Below are 21,525 nucleotides of genomic sequence, written 5' to 3' on the forward strand. Positions count from 1 at the left end.
CAGAGTTGAATGATGGCTGTTATTAACCCTGCCACTGCAGTGAAAGGCTTATATCAAGCAGGCAAGTGTACGAAAATAGCTCTCTTTATTTGAGTGATACCTGCAGACAGCAGCGCTACGTCAGCGAAAGACTGAAAACAAGCAGTCATTACACAGTAGTTCTGTGGAGTTGAATGATACCGGTTATTGTGACATCAGGCAGTCAGTGTTACACAAATAGTGGCACCTAAGTGAAAGACAGCTTACAAGCAATCAAGGTTACACAGATAGCTCCGCTAAGTTGAGTGATATCTGCTAACAGTCCTACGTCAGCGAAGGAGTGATAGCAAGCAATCGAGGTTACACCAATAGTTTGTTTAAATAATACCTACCAACAACAGTGCTACAACAGTGAATGTCTGAAAACAAGCAATCAAGGTTACACAAGCGGTTCTGTTGAGTTGAGTGATACCTGCTAACGACCGTGCTACATTTAAAGGACTGATAACAGAAGTCAATATTGCACAGGAGTACTGCGGAGTTGAATGATACCTGTTAACAGTGCCGCGCCAGTAAAAGACCTGTATCATGCAGTGAAGATTGTACATATAGTCTGTTGAGTTGAGTGATACCTACTAACAGTGCTACATCAGTGAAAGGCTGATAACAAGCAGTTAAGATTACACAGATAGTTCTGCCTGTTGTTGACAGTTCTACATCAGTGAAAGACTGATCTCAAGCAGTGAAGGTTATACATATAGTCTGGTGAGTGTTACCTCAGTGAAAGGCTGATAACAAGCAGTTAAGATTACACAGATAGTTCTGCCTGTTGTTGACAGTTCTACATCAGTGAAAGACTGATCTCAAGCAGTGAAGGTTATACATATAGTCTGGTGAGTGTTACCTCAGTGAAAGGCTGATAACAAGCAGTTAAGATTACACAGATAGTTCTGCCTGTTGTTGACAGTTCTACATCAGTGAAAGACTGATCTCAAGCAGTGAAGGTTATACATATAGTTCTGTTGAGAAAAATATCTGACAACAGTGCTACGTCAGTGAAGGACTGATTACAAGCAATCAAAGTTACACAATAGTTTGTTTGAGTAATAACTACCAACAACAGTGCTACAACAGTGAATGTCTGAAAACAAGCAATCAAGGTTATACATGCAGTTCTGTTGTGTTGAGTAATACCTGCTAACGACCGTGCTACATTTAAAGGACTGATAACAGAAGTCAATATTGCACAGGAGTACTGCGGAGTTGAATGATACCTGTTAACAGTGCCGCGCCAGTAAAAGACCTGTATCATGCAGTGAAGATTGCACATATAGTCTGTTGAGTTGAGTGATACCTACTAACAGTGCTACATCAGTGAAAGGCTGATAACAAGCAGTGAAGGTTATACATATAGTCTGGTGAGTGTTACCTCAGTGAAAGGCTGATAACAACAGTTAAGATTACACAGATAGTTCTGCCTGTTATTGACAGTTCTACATCAGTGAAAGACTGATCTCAAGCAGTGAAGGTTATACATATAGTCTGGTGAGTGTTACCTCAGTGAAAGGCTGATAACAAGCAGTTAAGATTACACAGATAGTTCTGCCTGTTATTGACAGTTCTACATCAGTGAAAGACTGATCTCAAGCAGTGAAGGTTATACATATAGTCTGTTGAGTTGAGTGTTAGCTCTTAACAGTGCTACATCAGTGAAGGACTGATAACACGTCAAGGTTATACTAATAGTTCTGTTGAGTACTATCTAGAAATTACAGTGAAGGACTGATTACAAGCAATCAAGGTTACACCAATAGTTCGTTTGAGTAATAACTAATAACAACAGTGCTACAACAGTGAATGTCTGAAAACAAGCAATCAAGGTTACACAAGCGGTTCTGTTGAGTTGAGTGATACCTGCTAACGACCGTGCTACATTTAAAGGACTGATAACAGAAGTCAATATTGCACAGAGTACTGCAGAGTTGAATGATACCTGTTAACAGTGCAGCTCCAGTCAAAGACCTGTATCAAGCAGTGAAGATTGTACATATAGTCCGTTGAGTGGAGTGTTACCTACTAACAGTGCTGCGTTACTGAAGGACCTATAACAAGCAGTAGAGTTTACACCGATGGTTCTGTTGAGTTGAGGGATACCTGCTAACGACAGTGCTACCTCAGTAAAGGACTGATAACAGAAGTCAATATTGCACAGAGTACTGCGGAGTTGAATGATACCTGTTAACAGTGCAGCGCCAGTCAAAGACATGTATCAAGCAGTGAAGATTGCACAAATAGTCCGTTGAGTGGAGTGTTACCTACTAACAGTGCGACGTCAGTGAAATGCTGATGACAAGCACTCGAGTTTACACATATAGTTCTGTTGAGTTGAGGGATACCTGCTAACGACAGTGCTACCTCAGTAAAGGACTGATAACAGAAGTCAATATTGCACAGAGTACTGCGGAGTTGAATGATACCTGTTAACAGTGCAGCGCCAGTCAAAGACATGTATCAAGCAGCGAAGATTGCACATATAGTTTCGTTTCGTTGAGTGTTACCTACTAACAGTGCTACGTCACTGAAGGACTGATAACCAGCAGTAGAGTTTACACAGATAGTTCTGTTGAGTTGAGTGATGCTTGTTAACAACAGTGCCAGCTCGGTGGAAGAGAGGCAGCAAGAGGTTACGTTTACACAAGTGGCAACAGTGTGCCCCTCTGTGTGAACAGTATGACCACAAGTGTAGAGAGCAGTTTTACTTCAGTCAGATCTACTCAGTTGAATGTAGGGTGGCCATCTCCCCCCAGGTCATTAGGGCACAGTTTCCTGATATCCTAATGAGTTCTTGGTGATGTCAGCCTTGTTTGGCTTCCATCGATCTAATGATGCTGTTTTCTAGGAGGAAAGGTCGGGATTGGAGACCGTGTCCGTAAGGACCTGGGGTGAGATGGTCACCGTACTTAGATACGTCCTTACTCACAGTAGGACTTGCTCTATCAGTTTTCAAAATTTGTAGTAGATTTCAAGAATATATTATCTCTGGCCAACAGTACAAAGGACGTTTGTGCTGCAGTGGATAGTTTATTTGAAGATGCGCCTCAACATGCATCCATGCGACAACGGGCCTCAATGATTTCCCTTTGGAATTGTTAGTCCTTCCGAGAAGCTTGGTACTGAACTGTGGGTACCTGACCATCGTCCCCAAAAGAGTTGTTCACTCCGTGGAGGTATCTGCCAAGAACCAGCCTTCCCTCATCAAAACAACGCTCTTCCGCTGAACGTGCCAGTGCTTTTGATGTGTGATCAACATGCTGTAATTCGCGCACTTCTGTTTATTTTGGGCTTTCGCCCTTGCACATTTCCTCGTTGCCTTGGTAACCGGGACACCATCATGTATGCGCAGGTATTTTGGTTCCCGGGCGCGTATGCGCGGCGCGTGTGATGCTTTCCTAAAGGTAGCCGCGCTGTGTGTCATTCCTGTGGGCCCGCGCAGCCGATCTGAACGCATGGCCGTGCGGCATACTGCCCACGCGGGTCAGTCTCAGGGCACAGCCAATGATTTTTGTCTTCCGTTTGTTCTGCAGCTCACTGAAACTTCCTCCCGCTATGCACGCAAGATTTCTGGCACCACGGCCTTGCAGGAGGCTCTGAAGGAGAAGCAGCAGCACATCGAACAACTGATGGCTGAGAGGGACCTGGAGAAAGCGGAAGTTGCCAAGGCAACCAGCCACGTTGGAGAAGTGGAGCAGGAGCTGGCGGTGATACGGGACGGACATGATCAGGTAAGGGCTTCCGTGTCCACCAGTGGCGCCGCTGCAGCGTGGCATCTTCTGAGGCTTGGCATCTCTGCGCTGTGGCTCGCCGAGAGGCGGATGCGCTTCCACTGTGCCCCCCAGAGACGGGAGGGGACCGGCCCCACATGCTTCCAATAGGCCCCACTGCAAGGGGAAGGCAGTGGGAAAACTTCAAGTACTTTGTCTTCGTCAGTGCAACTAGAATTCTGATTGGGTCTTCATGGCACTGCGGATTTTAGAGAGATCAGCCCAGAAATCATTCCCATATCCGCTTATTCCAAAATAATCTTTAACACCATTTCCCTGCCAATATTCATTCTTTTTTGACGAAGGCGTGCTATGTTTTTTTTGTTACACCCGCATTGGCAGTGCAGTGCGAGTCACACCCACGTGTACATAAACGTATTGGCATACACAGACTTTCATAGGGGCATACAAATGCATAAAAGAGCACAATCTGGCTGCTTAATGCAAAATGTGCTTTGGCAAAGTCAACATATATGGCTTTAATGTTGTAACCCTTGCAGACAGAACGATGCACACATGCAGTGTCCTTTAGCACAGTAAAGACAGACCTATTGACTTTGCCTCTCACTGCTTGTTCACCTTGCATCAACATGAAGCATAGCTAACTTGTACGATTAAAGGTGTGGAAAATACTGTGATATTTACTGGTGAGCTTTGCTGAACAGTGAAGCCTCACGACGGGGGTTGTGAGGATAACCAGCTCCCAATTGTACCTCAAACTAACCGATTGTGAAGGTCATTTAAACTAGACCACACCTCATCACCCCCTCCTACATCCTGTCATCTCTGCCCTTGCAGTTTGTCATACCTGGAATGAGGCACCTTACCCATAATGCACCTTTCTGCTGTGTTTCTTTGAATAACAGATCTGCATGCTCTCTGAAATATTAGCTTTGAGGGTTTCATGATTGTGGATCCGATAATTGAGGTTCATTTCTTCATATGCGTTGCTATAAGTCATGACACCTCCAGCTAGTTATCATAATTTGTGGAGTCAAGTATTAATATTTAAGGATATGCTGTTTAGTGGCTAAATTGTGAACTTGAACAAAATGCCCAGTGCCATAACCTCAGCTTCTTCAGCTAGCCAATGCGTGTGATAATTGGAATGTCACTTATTTCCTATAATGAGGTTCTAGTTCTGCGTCCTGTCTTTCTCATTCTCAATTATGTGGATAGCCTGCCAGCTAGTCGTAGGACTGGAAACCCCTTCTGTGGCTGTCTCTCTTCCTCTCTGTGACTTCCTTACATTCTGCCTTGCGCCCCACATCAATTGGAGCTTTCAATCTTTTTTTGTACTTTTTTAAAACTGTTTTTTTCCCCTCCATCTTAGTTCTTCCACTAGAGTACCTGATGCAGTGACACTTTAGGTTAAGCCATGTGCCTCGCAGAATATGCAGCAGCGAACCTGCATAACTTCTGTGTGTCTTATTTGTAGAAACATCACCCTAGGCATGCCTGACTTTGTGACTATCTTGGATAGCAGATGCCCCCAGAACCAGATGCCCCCAGAACCACCTGATTTGCATGTAGAGTACGAGTACACAAATCACACAGAAGACATGCTTCATACTTTGTATGAAAAGTCAAGAGTACCAAGTCTCGGCCACTGGGCGCAGCCCCTAGCATCCTTCATGTTGATGAGATTGTGAAACATCCTACCCAAGGTCTGCCAATCCTCCCCTGTTGCGACCACTGTCACCAGTTGTACGCAGAAGTGCATAGTAACGTGCATCTCGAGGACAAACTTATTGCCTTGATCAGGTGATATTGAAAGAACTCCGAAACATTGTATAAAACAAATGTTCCATCAGCAGTTTAACTAGTATGATGGTTAGCCAGGCCAACGTTTTAAAATATCACCTGTGATGCAGGACCCGTATGCACAGACAGTGGTTGTGTTGGTAGGTTCTTCTTCATTCTTGGTAAACAAGCAGTCACTTCTGTGCCTTTCTTACTGTTCCTCAAATGTAGCTAGTGATCTTTAACATCAAAGACTGTCATCTCTCCTAGGTTGAGCTTTCAAAGAATTTCTATGAGAATCCCAGCTAGATAACTTAGGTGTCAAAAAGGATGGTAGGTTTTGCATCCATAACTCCAGTACTTGTATTTAGCCCAAAATGTTAAACGAAATGAACGTTTGTTTTGGAAAAAGATTGCACATGCAGTCAACTCTCGTGTGAGGCCTATCTGAACCCAAAAAGTGCGTAAACACTTATGTCTACTTTTCAGATCCATCAATTTAGCCTTAATAATACAAAAATAAACAGATATCGTCCCATTAACATCTGGCTGATTACAGACACCACAAGGAGGGATGGTGTAAATACTCCACCATTAATCAGTTGACAGCATGTCTCCTGGAATTTATATATTCAGATAACATCATCTTTAAAAAAAAAATCCAGCATGCCCTGACTAAGAAGGTATTATACCAAGAACTGCAAAAAGTGCCTGTTGGCTTAAATCTGTACACTTTATTATCAAGTCCCCATTATCTTGGGCAACTTTTTCAGCACTAGGACCAAATCTTGGCTAGAGTACCCTTTTTAAAACTAGACCTGGCAACAGTTTTCTGGACTTTGGAGGCAAGCTTATAAATCATAATTGTTTTGAAAGTATTATTAAAGGATTCACAAAGATTGCTTAGGTCATTCTCTCCGATTTCTAAAGGTGGCCTTGCTTAAGAATTCTATACAGTTCTTTGAAAACGAATGAAGCATCCCTTGGACATTATCGTAAGACCAATAGAAATGAAATTAAATGAAAGGCGGCTTTTATTTTGTCTCTTGCATTTGCCAGGTGTGTAAATGAGTTGCATGCATTAACAATAATGGTCATATATGAATCATATTACAATTATATCCCAAATGTCCCTTCCTAAATTCAAGTCAATAAAACAATCTTTCTCTGCTTTCTTTGAAGGTCCTGTTTCTCTGGTGGAAAAATCCTTACATAATCTAGACCCTAGAAGGGTATAATGTTACTGCCTCAAACCAATGCCTCAATGTGCAGTTTTCTGCTCCTGTCTGGCATTGGCTTCAATGGGACCTCCATATCTAACAAATTAACAAGAAGGTTTAAAGACTTCTACTCAAGCCGAGCTTCTTATACAGGATGGAGATTTTTTTTGTCTCTCATATATTGTGGTGTTGGAGGCAGTGCTGTGTGTGTGTGTGTGTGTGTGTATCTATATGTGTAAGACATTGTAGGTTACATTATCTCACTCCACTGTGTTACTAATAATCAATGTTTTAATGTGAGAATCTATTTTTTAATGTGTGTGTGTGTGTGTTTACTTTACAAAAATCTACTTTAGTAACTGCAATTATATTCACATCACTTTCTTCATATGGATGAAAGTTTTTTGACGAGACTGCACAAAACATTATAAGTTGATTTAGCCACAATCACGTTGCCTCAATATTAATGTGTACAGATAAAAAGCTCTTGCAACCCCAACAAAAGACTCTGATTTTCATGAAACTTGAAAGAGATACGCCTGTCGGTTCCATCTTGCAACCCGTTTTTGTGGTCTGAATTATGTAACAGTGTGGCACTTATGGTGTTGTGTGAGTTACAACTTAAGGTGTTCCTTCCCACCCACCCATCTGTGAACTTGGTTTATTGCACCTGCAATGAATATGGAAGACCGGTTATTGCAGTCCCACAAAACACTATTCAATATTTAATTAAGGTTAAGGCATTGCTTTTGGGTTTCTAACAATCCCATAAAGGGGTCAGGGGCACCGTGGTTAGAGTCACAAACTGTTATTTACAGGGTAAAACATCTCACTCTCTCGCTCCTTTTGTGTAAAAAGTATTTGAAACTACAGCAATAATGTTTCTTGGTACGCCTCAAACAATCGCACAGAATTTTACAGTGTTCCCTTCAAAGGGCAAGCACATGCTGCGGTAGAAGTCAGTCACCCTCTGGAACTTGGCTTTATCAGCTACAGGCAAGATGTAGCATCTGCGAAGGATGCTGGCAGTAGCTCAGACCGTCTCTGCTAGAATCTCAGGTAATAATCTGGGCAAAGAACCTCTCCTGACAAATGGTCAACTGGCAGTCCTTATATACTGAATCTTATCAGAAATTTAAATGTCTGACAAAAGTTTAGGAAGGTCTGATATAGATTATGTACATCAAGGTGTGCATCCCAGACTTTTGCTTATGAACATATAGGGTAAAAGGAAGTTAATTCAGACTACATTATTTTGGTTATATGTCTGCATGTGTTATTATTTAACCTTGACCTGGTGAAGAGTAGACATTTAACCCAACTGAATGTTGTGTTAAGTATGGTGTCTGTGTCATCAATCGAAAGACTTGACACTTGCACAGTTCTTGGAAAGATAAGGTCAGACAACATCTGCGTCTAATGGCAGACATGACAGATTCTGCATAAACCAGGAAATATGGTGACTGCCATTGTTTGAGAGTGAGAAGATATCGACCTCCATTAGCCAAGGTGGAGTCAGGGCCTAATAAAATGGGGTCTCACCTTAGAGACTTTACATCAATGCACTGTTGGTGGATAGATTTAACAGACCTAATGGTTGGTTGTTCTCTAAAGCTCTGATTCCGACCCACTATAAATCTTTATGTTTTGGAGATCATCACCTACAGATGTTTCGCAACATGGTTTCGACAGTGCAAGTCTCTGATGTACAAATCATTTTGTTTTGTCTGTCTGATATACATAAAAAGTATATCTCTGCACATGCGAGATCACAAAACACATTGTAACAACATGTTTCCAGTAAAACATGCCCGATTAGGCAAGAATTTCAGTTTACCATTTTTTTTTATCTGAGCAGCTAAATTGTAACATAAACACACATTTCGCAGAAAGACCCTCTGCATATTACATTGTAAAAAAAAGTCCCTTATGCTTAACTAAACTAAGCTGTAGAAATGTGACTGCAGTTTTAATTATTCCAGAAGTCTGCACTATCCCATCATCATTCCCAGCAGGGAAGAGACAGAGTTTTTTCCGCCCTTTGACGATGATCCCGAACACTTTCTGCCTTTTTTCAAGGTGGTCTTTGGCTAGAAACGCCAAATTTAGATGATTCTTTCTCTACCATCCAGTATCTTTAGGTATTTTTTGCCTTTTTGTTTCATTTTCTGTCTAGAAACCAAACAGTGTTGCTGTACATTTTCTTTGAAAGTTGTTCACCTTCCAGACTTTGGGCTATCAATTCTGCACTTTTCCACAAGTGCCCAGACCGCGCGGGTAAAATGTGTAAAAAAGGCAACCATGATGTATGTGTGCTTGATTTCCGTGACATGCATTCCACCAAGGACAGTAACATTTGTAAAATGATGTCATACAGGCCTCTGTGGGATAAAGAGTGGGTTTGTCTCAGAGCTAAAAGAGGCAAAACTGGAAAGATTTCTTCAGCGCCATCTACTTTCACCTCTGAGGTGAGAAGGGCAGTTTCTCCCCTTTCTACTTCTGAACATTGCGTATGCCAATTCAGGAGGTGAGTAGGCAGCATCTCGAGATTACCAGCACTTCCGTTCCTTGTCAATGTTAAGGCATAGAAAGTAGACAGGCTCTACAGAACATCGGTTGACATTGAACTGTTTCCTTGCTTCAGCGTTCAGAGGGTCTGAATATTGTGGGTTGATATTGAGGGACACATTAACATTGAAGGCTCATTTGTCAGTGTTCCACTATCTTTGACGCAGCTTGGAAAATAATCTTGCCCCCAGATTCTTCAGAACGCTCAATTAAGGTGGTTGATATGGAATCTGTAAAAGAAGCCAGTACAACAGAACCTCCTGTAAAAGCTATGTCGCCTTTAAGCACTAATTTAATTTAATTTAATTTGCGTGTTTATATAGCGCTAGAATCACTCCCGGGGGAGTATCTCCGCGTTTCGACCGCTGCGAAACCCTTCCTGGCTTCCCTGAGAGATGGTCCCTTAATGGGTATCTCCAGGGTGAGACCAGGCATCCCCGGCGGTCTGGTGGGGCCGTTAGTGAGGATGAGGCAAGCTAATGCCCAGAGTTGCCGAGTGTGATCGCTGATCAGAGTGGGCACCGAGGCGAGAGAATTATCGAGTCCGCTGACCCTGGTCCAGAAACCTGCCGCGCCGGGAATCGAACCCTGGTCCCGGGCCGTCCTCTGCTCTCGGGTCTGCCGCCTCTAACCAATGAGCCACACTACCTCACTCAGCCTTGCCAGCTACCTCTCTTGGTTTCAACCCTACAGGTAGCAGTTTATCCATATGTCATTGTGAAACTTCCTCTGCAGCTGCCTTTTCCAATACGAGATTCAAATAAGACTACAGCGTTGGATAACTTGTAGTTTCAGTGAACTCTCCAGGCCCTCTCTTCTAGAGGTTAGTGTGCTCCTCGGCATCGGCTCCGACTAATGCGGGGAATGTGAGCCAAGGCGAGGGAGCGTCAGGTGGTGGTTGATGTAGATGGGTCCGGAGTTGTGGAGGGCTTTGGAGGGGTGTATCAGGAGTGTGAAGAGCCATCTTTTCTGGACGGAAAGCCAGTGCAGGCTTTTGAGGTGGTGGATGGTGCTGGTCTATCTGAGGAGGTTGAGGATGAGTCTTGCTGCGGTGTTCTGGACAGTCTAGAGGTGATTGAGGAGCTGTTTTTTGGCTTCGGAGTAGAGTGTGTTGCTGTATTCAAGGCGGCTGGATACAAGGGCTTGGGTGACTGTTTTTTGGGTGGAGGTGGGAATCCATCTGAAGATCTTGCGAAGTCAGTGAAGGGTATGGAAGCAGGAAGAGGATACGTCATTGACCTGATGCTTCTTGGACAGTTGGGTGTCCAGGATGATTCTGAGGTTGTGTGTGTGGTCTGGGGCCGAGTTTGGTGGGCCACCAAGTGTCATCCAAGGGAGAGGGTTTATTCCCCAACATGAGCACTTCCGTTTTGTCCGAGTTGATCTTTAGGTATTTGGACTTCATCCAAGTGGCGACGTCAGACATGGTGTTTCGGAAGTTGGCTCTGGTGGATTTGGGCCTTCTGTGAAGGAGAGGTTGTGCTGCAGATCGTCGGCGTATGAGATGATGTTGAGTTTGTGGGTGCGGACAATGTCTTCTAGTGGCATCATGTAGTTGTTTAAGAGGGAGCTGAGGGAGGAACCCTGGGGTATGCCACAGTTGATGTTTTTGTGTACGGAGGAGAAAGGGAGGTAGATGGATCCTCTGAGTTTGAGCAGTTCGGAAGGAGGCGATCGACTTGGTGCCGATGTGGTGGAGTCCGGTGATGAGGGTGTGGTGGGAGACAGTTTAGAAGGCTGCCGAGAGTTCTAGGAGGATGAGTGCTGCTTTTTCCCCTTAGTCGAGGAGGCATCTGATTTCGTCTGTTGCTGCGATCCGGGCAGTCTTGGTGCTGTGGTTGGGTAAGAAACCTGATTGGGAGGCGCCAAGCATTTTCTTTTTTTGCGTATGGCCCAAAACGGCTCTTCAGCATCAACTTAGAATGCCAAACAATTGGACAAGGGTGGCAGTCATTTCTTTGACCCAACACTGCCACCCTCTTGGCATTAAGATTAGCTGGTTTAGATTTATATGAATCTTAATGCCAGTATATGACCTATATCAGATTCCAGTGGGTCTTTGCCAAGGATAATAAGGGTGTAAACATGTATTAACGCTTATTTTTTTTTTTTAACTATTCAAGAATTTAATGGTCTCTCTTATAGAAAGCTAGTGAATTCACAAGTGTGGGCCCCTAGATATTTTCTGTCTTTGGGAGAGATATGATTACTGGCTATGTACTTTGTTCTTTGTCAAGCCTTTTTTATACCATTGCTAATGTAAGCGTCTGCAGAATATAATTTTGTAGAAAGCATGCTGAAACATTTCTATGCATTTTTGCTTGCTGTATAAAACTTTAAATCAGGAGTGTCACTTTTTAAATCTTTCTAAACAAATCTATTCTCCATCTCAACTAGTATGTCAATGAAATGGAAGCAAAGATGGATCAGCTGCGATCAATGGTGGAAGCTGCTGATAGAGAGAAGGTGGAGCTGCTCAACCAACTAGAAGAGGAAAAAAGGTAACTAAGATTACAATATTGCTTTTAGCAAGGCAGGACCTATTTTATTGCATGCTGCTTCACTTTGCAATTATACGTCCACAGGTAACTTTGTTTTGCTATAATATTCTTGCCATAGTAAGCCTTTCTCACTTTATTATTTTCTTTGCTGTAGTGCTCAGTATGTTTCCAATCACCTCAGCCTTCATTCTCATTTTGACATAATTTAAAACCAGTTCGGGGTATTTTCCGAGAGCATGAAATAATGAAACCCTGCTCTGCTTAGCATATCCTGTGCCTGCTTCCTTGACTCAGTACTTCATCTCCCTTTTGCCTTTGCCTCGTAGCTCTCTTTCTCATGGGAAGACAATGTGTGTTCCATTATTAAATGCCCTGTCTAAGTGCAACTTTGTGGATTCTTCCAGCAAGGATAGACTGCATACAGTGAAATACACAAAGCCCAACCTATGAAGAGCAATTTGTGGGTTCCTGTAGCTTGATGGACCGAAGGTACATGCGATTGCCTGCTGTAAATCAGAGGGCTGCAAATCTCTGTTTTACATTATCCATTATAGCTACATTAATTCTGATTTGTTCCCTGGTATAAATCTGGCAGTGGCATGCCGCTTTTCCTCCACCTTTCTCTCCCCGAACTCCTTCAACAGGAAATAAGACCATCCCCTAAAATTGAGAAAACATTTATTAGAGGATAAAGCAGATATTAGCTGAGAAGAAGTTAAAGATAAGCGGGATAGCAATCTTAATTGTGTTGCTCCTCTTTGTAAGAGTAAGACGATGGTTGTACTATTTCTTGAATAGTTTTATGCCCCCCCCCCCCAACAGTTTATCATACCTTTTTACCTGCATATCCTTTGACCAACTATTGATTACTAGTCTCAGATACTTTAAATTAGGCAGTGTTTGTATCTTGCTGCAAGAGATGTTACAAGACTACATCTGTAATATGTTCAACTTTTGAGGCACCCAAACTGTTTAATAGTGTCAAAGGTCACCTCCCTATACCTTATCACTGAAGTAGAATAACGTTATGGCCTATATCTTGATATGATCTTGATATGTAGAGTGCCTCCCTAGAAGTTATATGATAATAATAGATCATGTGTACAGCGCACAGCTGCTTCAGAAGAAGCTTCCCAGCATTATCAGGAGAGAAAAATCTGTAGGCATTGAGAAGGGGGCACTAGACCTAGATTAATTAAAAAGAAACGTTTTTAGCCTCTTTTTAAAAATGAACCTGGAGGGGGCCATGCATATACTAGTGGGGAGGAAATTCCAAAGCTTTGAAGTGGGGAAAAAAGATCTGCCACCTTTTCTGGCTTTATGGACTTTTGTGAGTTGTAGAAACCTGGGTTTATTGGATCTGAGAGATCTGAATTGATGATATATTGATGCTTTTTTAAAGTAAATAGGGCCTTTCAGGGCTAGAGCTCTAAAAACAAAAGAAAGAGCCTTGAGTTTAATACGTTTAACAAATGACAGCCAGTGCATAAGTTTCAAATGAGTAGAGATTGATTGCTGAAAAGGAATGTTTCAAATCAGTCTGTAGCTGCTGAATCATATAGGCCGGAAGGCCCAAATACAAACTGTTAGCATAATCCTATCTAGATGTTACAATAGCGTGACTGATAGTGTTCCACATGTCTTTTGGGACTAAATGCAGCATTCTTTTGAGCGAGGGAATGTATTAGATTGAGGTAGAAAGAAGAGATTGGAGGTACTTTTTATTTTCAAGCTTCTCGCAATGGAAGCAGGCATGAAGAAAGGACCAAGTTCCTCTGGCCACCATCGACTTGGGTCAGGTAGGCAGTTTGATCCAAAGAAAAAGATTTCCGTTTCATCTGAATTCAGTTGAAGATTATTAGACTTCTATGTCAGGACCGGAGGCAAGGATTATGCTTTATCTTTCTCCACTTTTAATGAGAGCAGCCATTTTAACTTGAGAAATAAACTACATTTCCAGGAAACACTTGGAATAGTAGAAACAAAAGACATCCAACAGTCCCACAATGCTGCGCGCAGCCCAAATAAGTTCCTTTCTCCTATTCTTGGCATTTTGTATGGTCTGTTTGCTCCTAAGTAATTGTGCTTTACTGTGCTGTGCTCATGTTTATTGTCGCGGAAAGGCTCTGCGCTCCTACGCAACCTAGAGGATCAGCGTGCAGTGATGTCCTCCCACTCCTAGGGGGCGCTGTTGGAGCACCATTTCTCTCTCGTTTTCAGCATGATTTTGGAATTCTTCTTACTGGAATCCCAAAATCGTGCAGTCTGTCTCAGCCTCTGCTGTGTTGAATTATGCCCCACTGGGGGCTGTATCACTGTTTGCATGCGCTGAAGCCTAGTGGAAGACATGCACCCAGGGACTTTAACACCCTGTAACAACACCCTAACATTAATATTCATAATGATTGAAGCCATGTGGGTGGTGTCCCCAGGGCTGCGACCTCCCCCTTAATGGGAGCCTCCGCTTTTTATTGAATTGCTGGACTCCAACCCCAAATCGGCAAAGCCTAGCACTTAGCCTTCTAATTCCAGCACCTGCCACTCTGTACAGCTTTTACAAATTGCTGCTGGTCGGCTCGCTCTGCGCTGAGTAAGGGTTGACTAACCTATATCCAGATAGCTGGCACCTGTGATTATAGTGGAGAACCCGCTTTCAGTATCCCTCTATGGTATGAGCCCACGTTGTAATGGAGGGAGAAGGAGGTGAATTTTATGGGGAAGATCCCCTAGATGCCTTCCCATGGGATGACAAGTTCTACGCTGTGGTGGATGCCTCCATATACTGCGCTGTTGAGTAGGCAGTGGTTCCCATAAAGCAGATTGCTAAGGAGTGTACTAAATGGGGCTACACTCAGGTTCCCAGTTTTCAAAGTCCACTCACTCCCTCCACTCCAGCTAAATGTAGGGGAGCCCACCCCAGTCAAACATCCCCGGGGGAAGGGGGTGGATCACGACCCATTCGAGGGCCTCAGGGGAGGCGTTCTTGAATCAGGCCCCACCAGCCTCCGGATCTGGGAAGTCTGTTGGGGAATCAGCCAATACACCACCGCCCCAGATGACGATGCCCACAGGGACACAGACGAAGAGCCTGGCCCTTTGCGACCATGGCGCCCCTACTTTACCCTTCCGGCCGCAGACCCTGGGCTGCAGGATGACTGATCTGATATACTGTCCCCTGAGGAGCTCATACACCCGCGGTCAGTGGAGGAGTCTCTTTCCCCTAAAGTTGTGCATATGTGGCAGAACCCCGCTGGTTAAGGACGCCCCAAATTGTCTTAAGGCTGAATGCCCACGCCGCTCCTTGGAGAGCAAGGTAGTGTTGACCCCAGCACATGGTCCTACAATGGCTACCTTCTTAAATAAGTTTATAAAGGATCCCAAATGGGCATTGACAGATCCTAGTGGGCATGCCAGGGTAATGTCCTGGATGCTCTTGGCCTGCTCACCAGGGTCCTGGATATGGCAGAGGATGCCAAAGCCTCTGGAAAACTTATTTTCCCCAGACTCTTTCTTAATGTGCGCAGCAAGTGTTGGCCGCTAGGAGACCTGGCGGATTCACAGGCTGGGGCAGTGGTGCAAGGCGGCCTGTTTGGTGAGCTTTTTATCAAGGAATTGGGGAAGTTTGTTAGTAAGAGGGAAGGCTCCATACGCGGGCAGTACCAGAATCAGACTCGCTTCTGAAGTTTCCAAAAGACCCGCGGACGGGGTTCCAGAGGCAGAGGATATAAGGGATACAACGCTGCCTCTAATACCAGTGAGTGTTCAACCATTTTAAGTGTTGAAGGTAGGGGCTGCCTAGCAACCTTTTCACACAATTGGCACTCCTTTACAAACTATTCATCGGTATTACAAACAGATTGAGGCTTCCACATAGAGTTTTGTGCCGGTGTCCTTATCAGGGTACAAGGCCCAGGCCTCTGCCGTTCTCACAGGACAACGTAGCCCTGGTGGATGCAGAGGTGACCTCACTGATCGGAAAAGGAGTTATCTCTTCGCAGGACTTCATAAGCAACCTTTTTCTGGTAGACAAATTGGATTGGGGACAAAGGCCGGTTATCAATTTATGCAAATTCTAGTGGCTGATCTATCGCCACTTCAAGAAGGAGGGGATCCATCTCGAGATGTCTTGCGTTTAGGGTACTGGCTAGTATGCCTCGACTTGAAGGATGCTTACCTAGCTATTCCCATTTTTCGACCCGAGGCATTTCCTCCAGTTCTTCTGCCCGTGGTGCTTCCTGAAGGTTCTCCAACTGTTTTATTAACATCTCAGGGCCCAAGGGATGCATACACCTGATTGTCTACCTGGACAATATGCTTCTGTTGGGGCAGGATCCCCGTCAGTTGTCGGCGCACCTTTAGTTAGCAATTTCCTTTCTGGAAAAACTCTGCTTTATCAACGCAAAGAAATCCGTCCTGACCCCATTCCAGATAGCGGTGTTCTTGGCGTTTGTCATAGACTCCACAGGGGCTACCTTGAGTGTTCCTTCGAGGAAAGTGTCCAAAATCAAGCACGAACTGCAGCATATGTTGGTCAAGCAGAGGTTGTCTCTCAGACACATTACCCGCTTGGTGGGCCTGCTGTCCTCATCCATCCATGTGATTTTTCCAGGCCCTTTGCTCTACCATGCCCTTCAGTGCCTCAAGGCGACATACCCGAGAAAAGGGCGCTGTACTCCCAAATGGTAACCCTTTCAGAGGACGACCGAGATGAGATCTGTTGGTGGCTATTTTTGGCTCCGCCTGGACCTTTGGATAGTCTGGTGCCAGCAGATCAGGCTGGGACGCTCGCTGCAGAGAATTTTCCACTGGTGGCTCGTGATCTCCTCAGAAGCAAAGTTTGTATATCAAGTGCCTAGCGCTACTGGTGGGCTGATTTGCAGTGCACTGCCGGATGCGAGACAGAGTGCAGTTATGTGTCCTCTTGGAAATGAACAATGGTTCGGCCGTCCGTTACATAATTCATCTGGGAGGCACTCGGTCCAAGGCTCTGTTAGGCCTAGTAACCGGGATTTAGCAGTTCTGCCTGGACTATCAGATATTGTTCACGGCCGAATAACTTTCAGGGCAGGAGAACACCGTGGCTGATTGGCAGTCTCACCACTTCAGAGATTCCAGTGTTTGGAAGCTCCATCCTCAGATATTTGCCCCTCTTCAAAAGAAAGGGGGCCCTTTCTAAGTGGATCTCTTTGCCTCCAGGCTGGATCCTCTGGCAACCTCCAAGGATGCCTTCCTGCAGGACTGGCACGTTGAGAGGGGCTATGCGTTTCCCCCATTCACGATGATCACCAGAGCTTTTGCCTAGATCAGACGCCAGCTGGCAGAGGTGGTGTTGATCACCCAGATTTGGAGGGTTCAAGTTTGGTTTCTGGTTCTTCTGGAACTTTCTTTGCATTCTTCAATCCCACTCTCCCTGTTTCCTCCTCAATCCATATTGGAATCTACATAAGATGGTCCTTGCAGGTTTACTTCAGCTCATTGCATGGATGATTACAGGGGACAATGATTGATTCCAGGCCTTTCGGAACAAGCTGAGAACCTCTGGTCTAAGGCATGGTCTGAAGGCACAAGCAAACACTATAGATCAGTTTTGAACAGGTGGTATCATTGGTGTACGAGAAGGAACCTCGATCTGGTGGCACCTATTTTGTGTAAGTCTTACATTTTTTGGCTGACCCGGCTCAGAAGGGTCTGCCGTATCGATCTATCAATACCTTGTGCTCAGCCATCTCGGCGGGACATGTCCTGTGAGAAGGGGTCCTGATTGGGAAACCTTTTGTTTGTAGGCTTTTACGGGGCATCAGGCTATCCTTACCTCCGGAACCACACTACTCAGCCCTTTGAGATGTATATAGGGTTTTAAACCTGTTTCTCTTGTGACAACCTAATCTGTTCCTTTCAAGGAAGGAGTTATCTGCGATGCTCGCAAGGTTACTCTGCTTGGTGTCTTGTTGGAGGATTTTGGATGTTTATACTCTTGACATCACTGGAAGATCCTTCTCTCCCTCCGGGGTCGCATTTACAGTGACTAGGCGTACAAAGTCTAATACCAGAGTGAGTGAATACCCAGGTTTTCCAGAATCACCTAAGTTGTGTGTAGCGGAGTGTTTCAAAGCCTATGTGTCAATGTCAGAAGAGTTTCGGCCCCAGTAGAAATGCTAATTTCTAATCGCCCTCAGGAAACCGCACAAGGTAGTGTCCTCTTCAACCATAACCCATGGTGTGCGTTGGGTGATGCAGGAAGTGGGAATAGACCGTAGATTTTTGGGGCGCATTCTGCCCATTGAGCAATGACATCTCAAGCTTTTTCTCTGGGGGCTCGATTGGAAGACATCATGAGCACGGCTGACTGGTCTTCAGACTTTACTTTTAAGAGGTTTTATTTTAAGCTGGTGCTGAAATGGCTCGGCTAGTGGGTAAGTAAGCTTTGAGCCAGAATAATCATGGCCCCTGGTCTGGACATAGAATGAAAAAATTCCTAGCTATCTTCACAGAATTTTCAGTTCTGTTAAGGACTCGGAGATGAGGATTCTCCCACCCGTGGATTATGCATCCTGAAAACACTCTGCGTGACTAGTAAGTCATGGTTTTGACTTACTGGACATGATACAATGCTTCTGGTTTAAGCCTTAGATGTGTGGTTACAGTGTTGGCTTCGGTATAGCAACTTTGCATTAATGCGAAGGCAACATTGTTGCTGCGTAAGAATTCTTGGTTACCTACTGTATTTTTTGCAGGTATGTTATGTCTGACAACTTAATGGTCTTACGAACCTGGTACAGTTCAAATTATTAATATTACATTGTTCTCAGGAATGGACAATGGAAAATCAGAGTCTTCGGAAGAGAGCTGGGGCGTGACTCGCGCGACAAATGAGGAGTTGGTGACAGAGGAAGAGGACTAAGTTGGAGAGTGCTGGCTTCCGATTGGACCTGCAGGATTGTGGAAATGTTGGATGTTTTTTGTTTCTTCCATTTCCAGTGTTTCATGGGAATTGTAGTTTGTTTCTCAAGTTAAAATGGCTGCTATCGAAAAGCATAATCCTCGCCTCTGAGTCCTTAATATTATTGAAATTTTCCATAACGATAGCTAGCAAAGTCTTTCTTCATCCACCTGGCTACTCCTCGTAGACATTGCTTAAAAGTGGTCAGGGCCTCATCCTTGTTTTCACGTACAGACATGAGAATTTGAGTGTCAGGAGTGTGAGATATTACTTGATGGCCCTAAGATTGACTTTACTTAGCCAATGGTTCAAAATATATGTTAAACAAAGTAGGGCTCAAAGCTGAGCCCTGCGGAACTGCATAAGAAAGTGGTTTGGCAGTAGATGTAAATGGCGGGAGATAAGCTGGCTGAGATCTATCCTCAAAGAAGGATTTTATACAAGCATAGACATGTCCTTGAATACCAATTTTTCTTACTCTGTCCAGAAGAAGGGTATCAAAAGCAACTGATAAGTCAAGTAAGACGGCCATGGCTGCGAAACCCTGGTTTAAATTTCCTTTAATAAGTTCTCTTGCTTCCAACAAGGCAAATTCAGTACTATAGCTCAGTCGGAAGCTAGTTGGGAAATCATGTTAAAGATTATTTCATTCCAAGGAATGGATCATCTACTTATGAGCCAGTTTCTGGAGGATCTTAGTTGGTGCAGGTAGAAGGAAAATCAGTCTAAAATTACTTAATATAGTAGGAACAGCCATTGACTTCTTCTGTAGGGAAAGCGGTAGAAACTGTTTCCAGCATGAGGAAACATTAGCAGTTTTAAAGAAATTATTCAAAATGTTATTTAGCACTGGATTAATGGTGGAGGAAATTAAATTGATAATTTGCGGGGGACATGGATCACCAGGAGATCCAGATTTTCATTTGTCTAGTTTTTTGGCTGAGTCTTCAGGTGATATAGGATCAAAGGTAAATATATTAGGTCCAATATCTAACATCTGATCAATAGAGTTAATAGGAGAATTCTCTCCTGAAAAAATTGGAAATATAGTTTAAATTTCATCATGATTTATTTTTAGATAAATCGTTACTTAACTCAGCTGACAGAACATTTCGTTTTCCATATCCTCCGGAGACGAATAAACGATTCTAGACAGTTAAATGTGGCATGTATTCTCTTTGATCCCTATACATGGATTTACAAAATTCTCCTAAGGCTAATTTAAATTTGTTTTTTGCATCATAACTATAGGATTTTCACCATATTTCAGAGCAACATTTTTCCTCCTTCAAAGAGGTTGAAAACCAAAGGACTGTAGGTTTAGACATTCTTGTTAAGTGATTTTACTGGGGGAAGGGTGGGCAGGGGGGAGGGGGGCTGGGATGAGATCTAGCACATCATTTAACCAGTTAATAAGTTGCCATATCAATATCCGAGGAGCCTGTTACGGTTAGAGGAGTATATCGCAGGCTATCTGAGAGAAAACATTTTGAAATGTGATCTTTAAATTCCTGATTCAGTTTAATAGTTTGAATTGAGCTTGATTAGGCATTCCTGGGGTAAAAAATACCTTCTATCTGCTGGCAATAAAAGAAGGAGAAAGAGGTACATTTCAAATGTAAAATCCAAGTTACAAAACAAATACATAAAATAGTTGAGCTGTTACCCAAACAGGGTAAGCAGTAAGAGGAGTAATTGGATTGAGTTACAGTAACGTATTGTATTGTCATGTATGCCATCTAATAATGGTTCTTTTAGCGAATGTCAATATTTTTGTAATCTGAATAATTTTTTTTGTGTGCAGGAGAGTTGAAGACTTACAGTTCCGTGTTGAGGAAGAGTCCATTACCAAAGGCGATTTAGAGGTAAAAAGCAATGGGCTCAGTAAATGTCATTTCCCATTTTGTTTTGAAATCAATAAAATTACCAAGTTGCAGGTTGCTTTCAGGACGGTTCATAAAGTATAAAATAATATACGGATGGCAAACATTTGATGTGTAAGGCAACTGCTAAACCAATGGACTTGTATCATAAGCAGATATAGGAGGAAGAAGAGCCTTCAGTGAGTGAACATTGGACATGTCTGCTAAAGCTGGATGGTTGCAGTGGTGTCACAGTAATTAATTCTTTGTTCAGCTCCAACCTTTCCACTGATCTTTAATGTGCTTTGCTATTGCTTTTTAAAATCTTTCATAAACAATAAAGTAATAAAATGTGTAAATAATGTAAAACTGGCAGGTCATTTAAAAACATTGCCCACAATGGAAATGCTTTACCTATATATATATATGTTGATCGGCATTGTCAGAAACTTACATTTTCTTAAATCCACATCTTTCAAAAATTTTGCAAAAATTAACCACTGAATGCTGATTGTTAGTGTTCATGTAGAAGGATTATTTGCTTTGCTGAGATTCTAAACAAAATTGAATACATCGGGTTTAACCTGATATATTTTGTTCATTGCTCGTTTAATGAAAAGTGAAAATTAAGATCCTCAGAGCTTAGTAAAGAAATGAGATCTCAAACTGCCAGTTTTATCACACAGAATTATTAAAAGCTAGACGTTGGATGTCTTCAAATAAAAGGCCAAAATATTTCAAGATCCAATAAATGTTTGGCAATGTAACGCCAATTAATTAGGTATAAATTCCATGTTACTCATCTCAGTCATTCTTAAAAACTAAAGATGACCTCAAACAACACTGATAAGTCACTTTTTATGAAGTTCTCAGTGTTATCATTTTGTTTAA

The 21,525-nt window shown here is 43.2% G+C and overlaps 1 protein-coding gene across 13 annotated transcripts in view; it reads left to right on the forward strand.

Annotated features, from left to right (window-relative positions):
* The window catches only part of CLIP1 (CAP-Gly domain containing linker protein 1), an 804,228-nt gene that overhangs the window by 281,467 nt on the left and 501,236 nt on the right, over window positions 1-21,525 (forward strand). For all 13 annotated transcript variants that reach the window (XM_086942960.1, XM_086942953.1, XM_086942958.1 and 10 more), the window contains 3 exons: window positions 3,564-3,761; window positions 11,729-11,832; window positions 20,577-20,637. In XM_086942960.1, the coding sequence (XP_086799086.1) occupies window positions 3,564-3,761; window positions 11,729-11,832; window positions 20,577-20,637 (363 nt within the window). The remainder of the gene's footprint in view (window positions 1-3,563; window positions 3,762-11,728; window positions 11,833-20,576; window positions 20,638-21,525) is intronic.

This window comes from Lissotriton vulgaris, chromosome 11, assembly GCF_964263255.1.
Source record: "Lissotriton vulgaris chromosome 11, aLisVul1.2, whole genome shotgun sequence".
NCBI lineage: Eukaryota > Metazoa > Chordata > Amphibia > Caudata > Salamandridae > Lissotriton > Lissotriton vulgaris.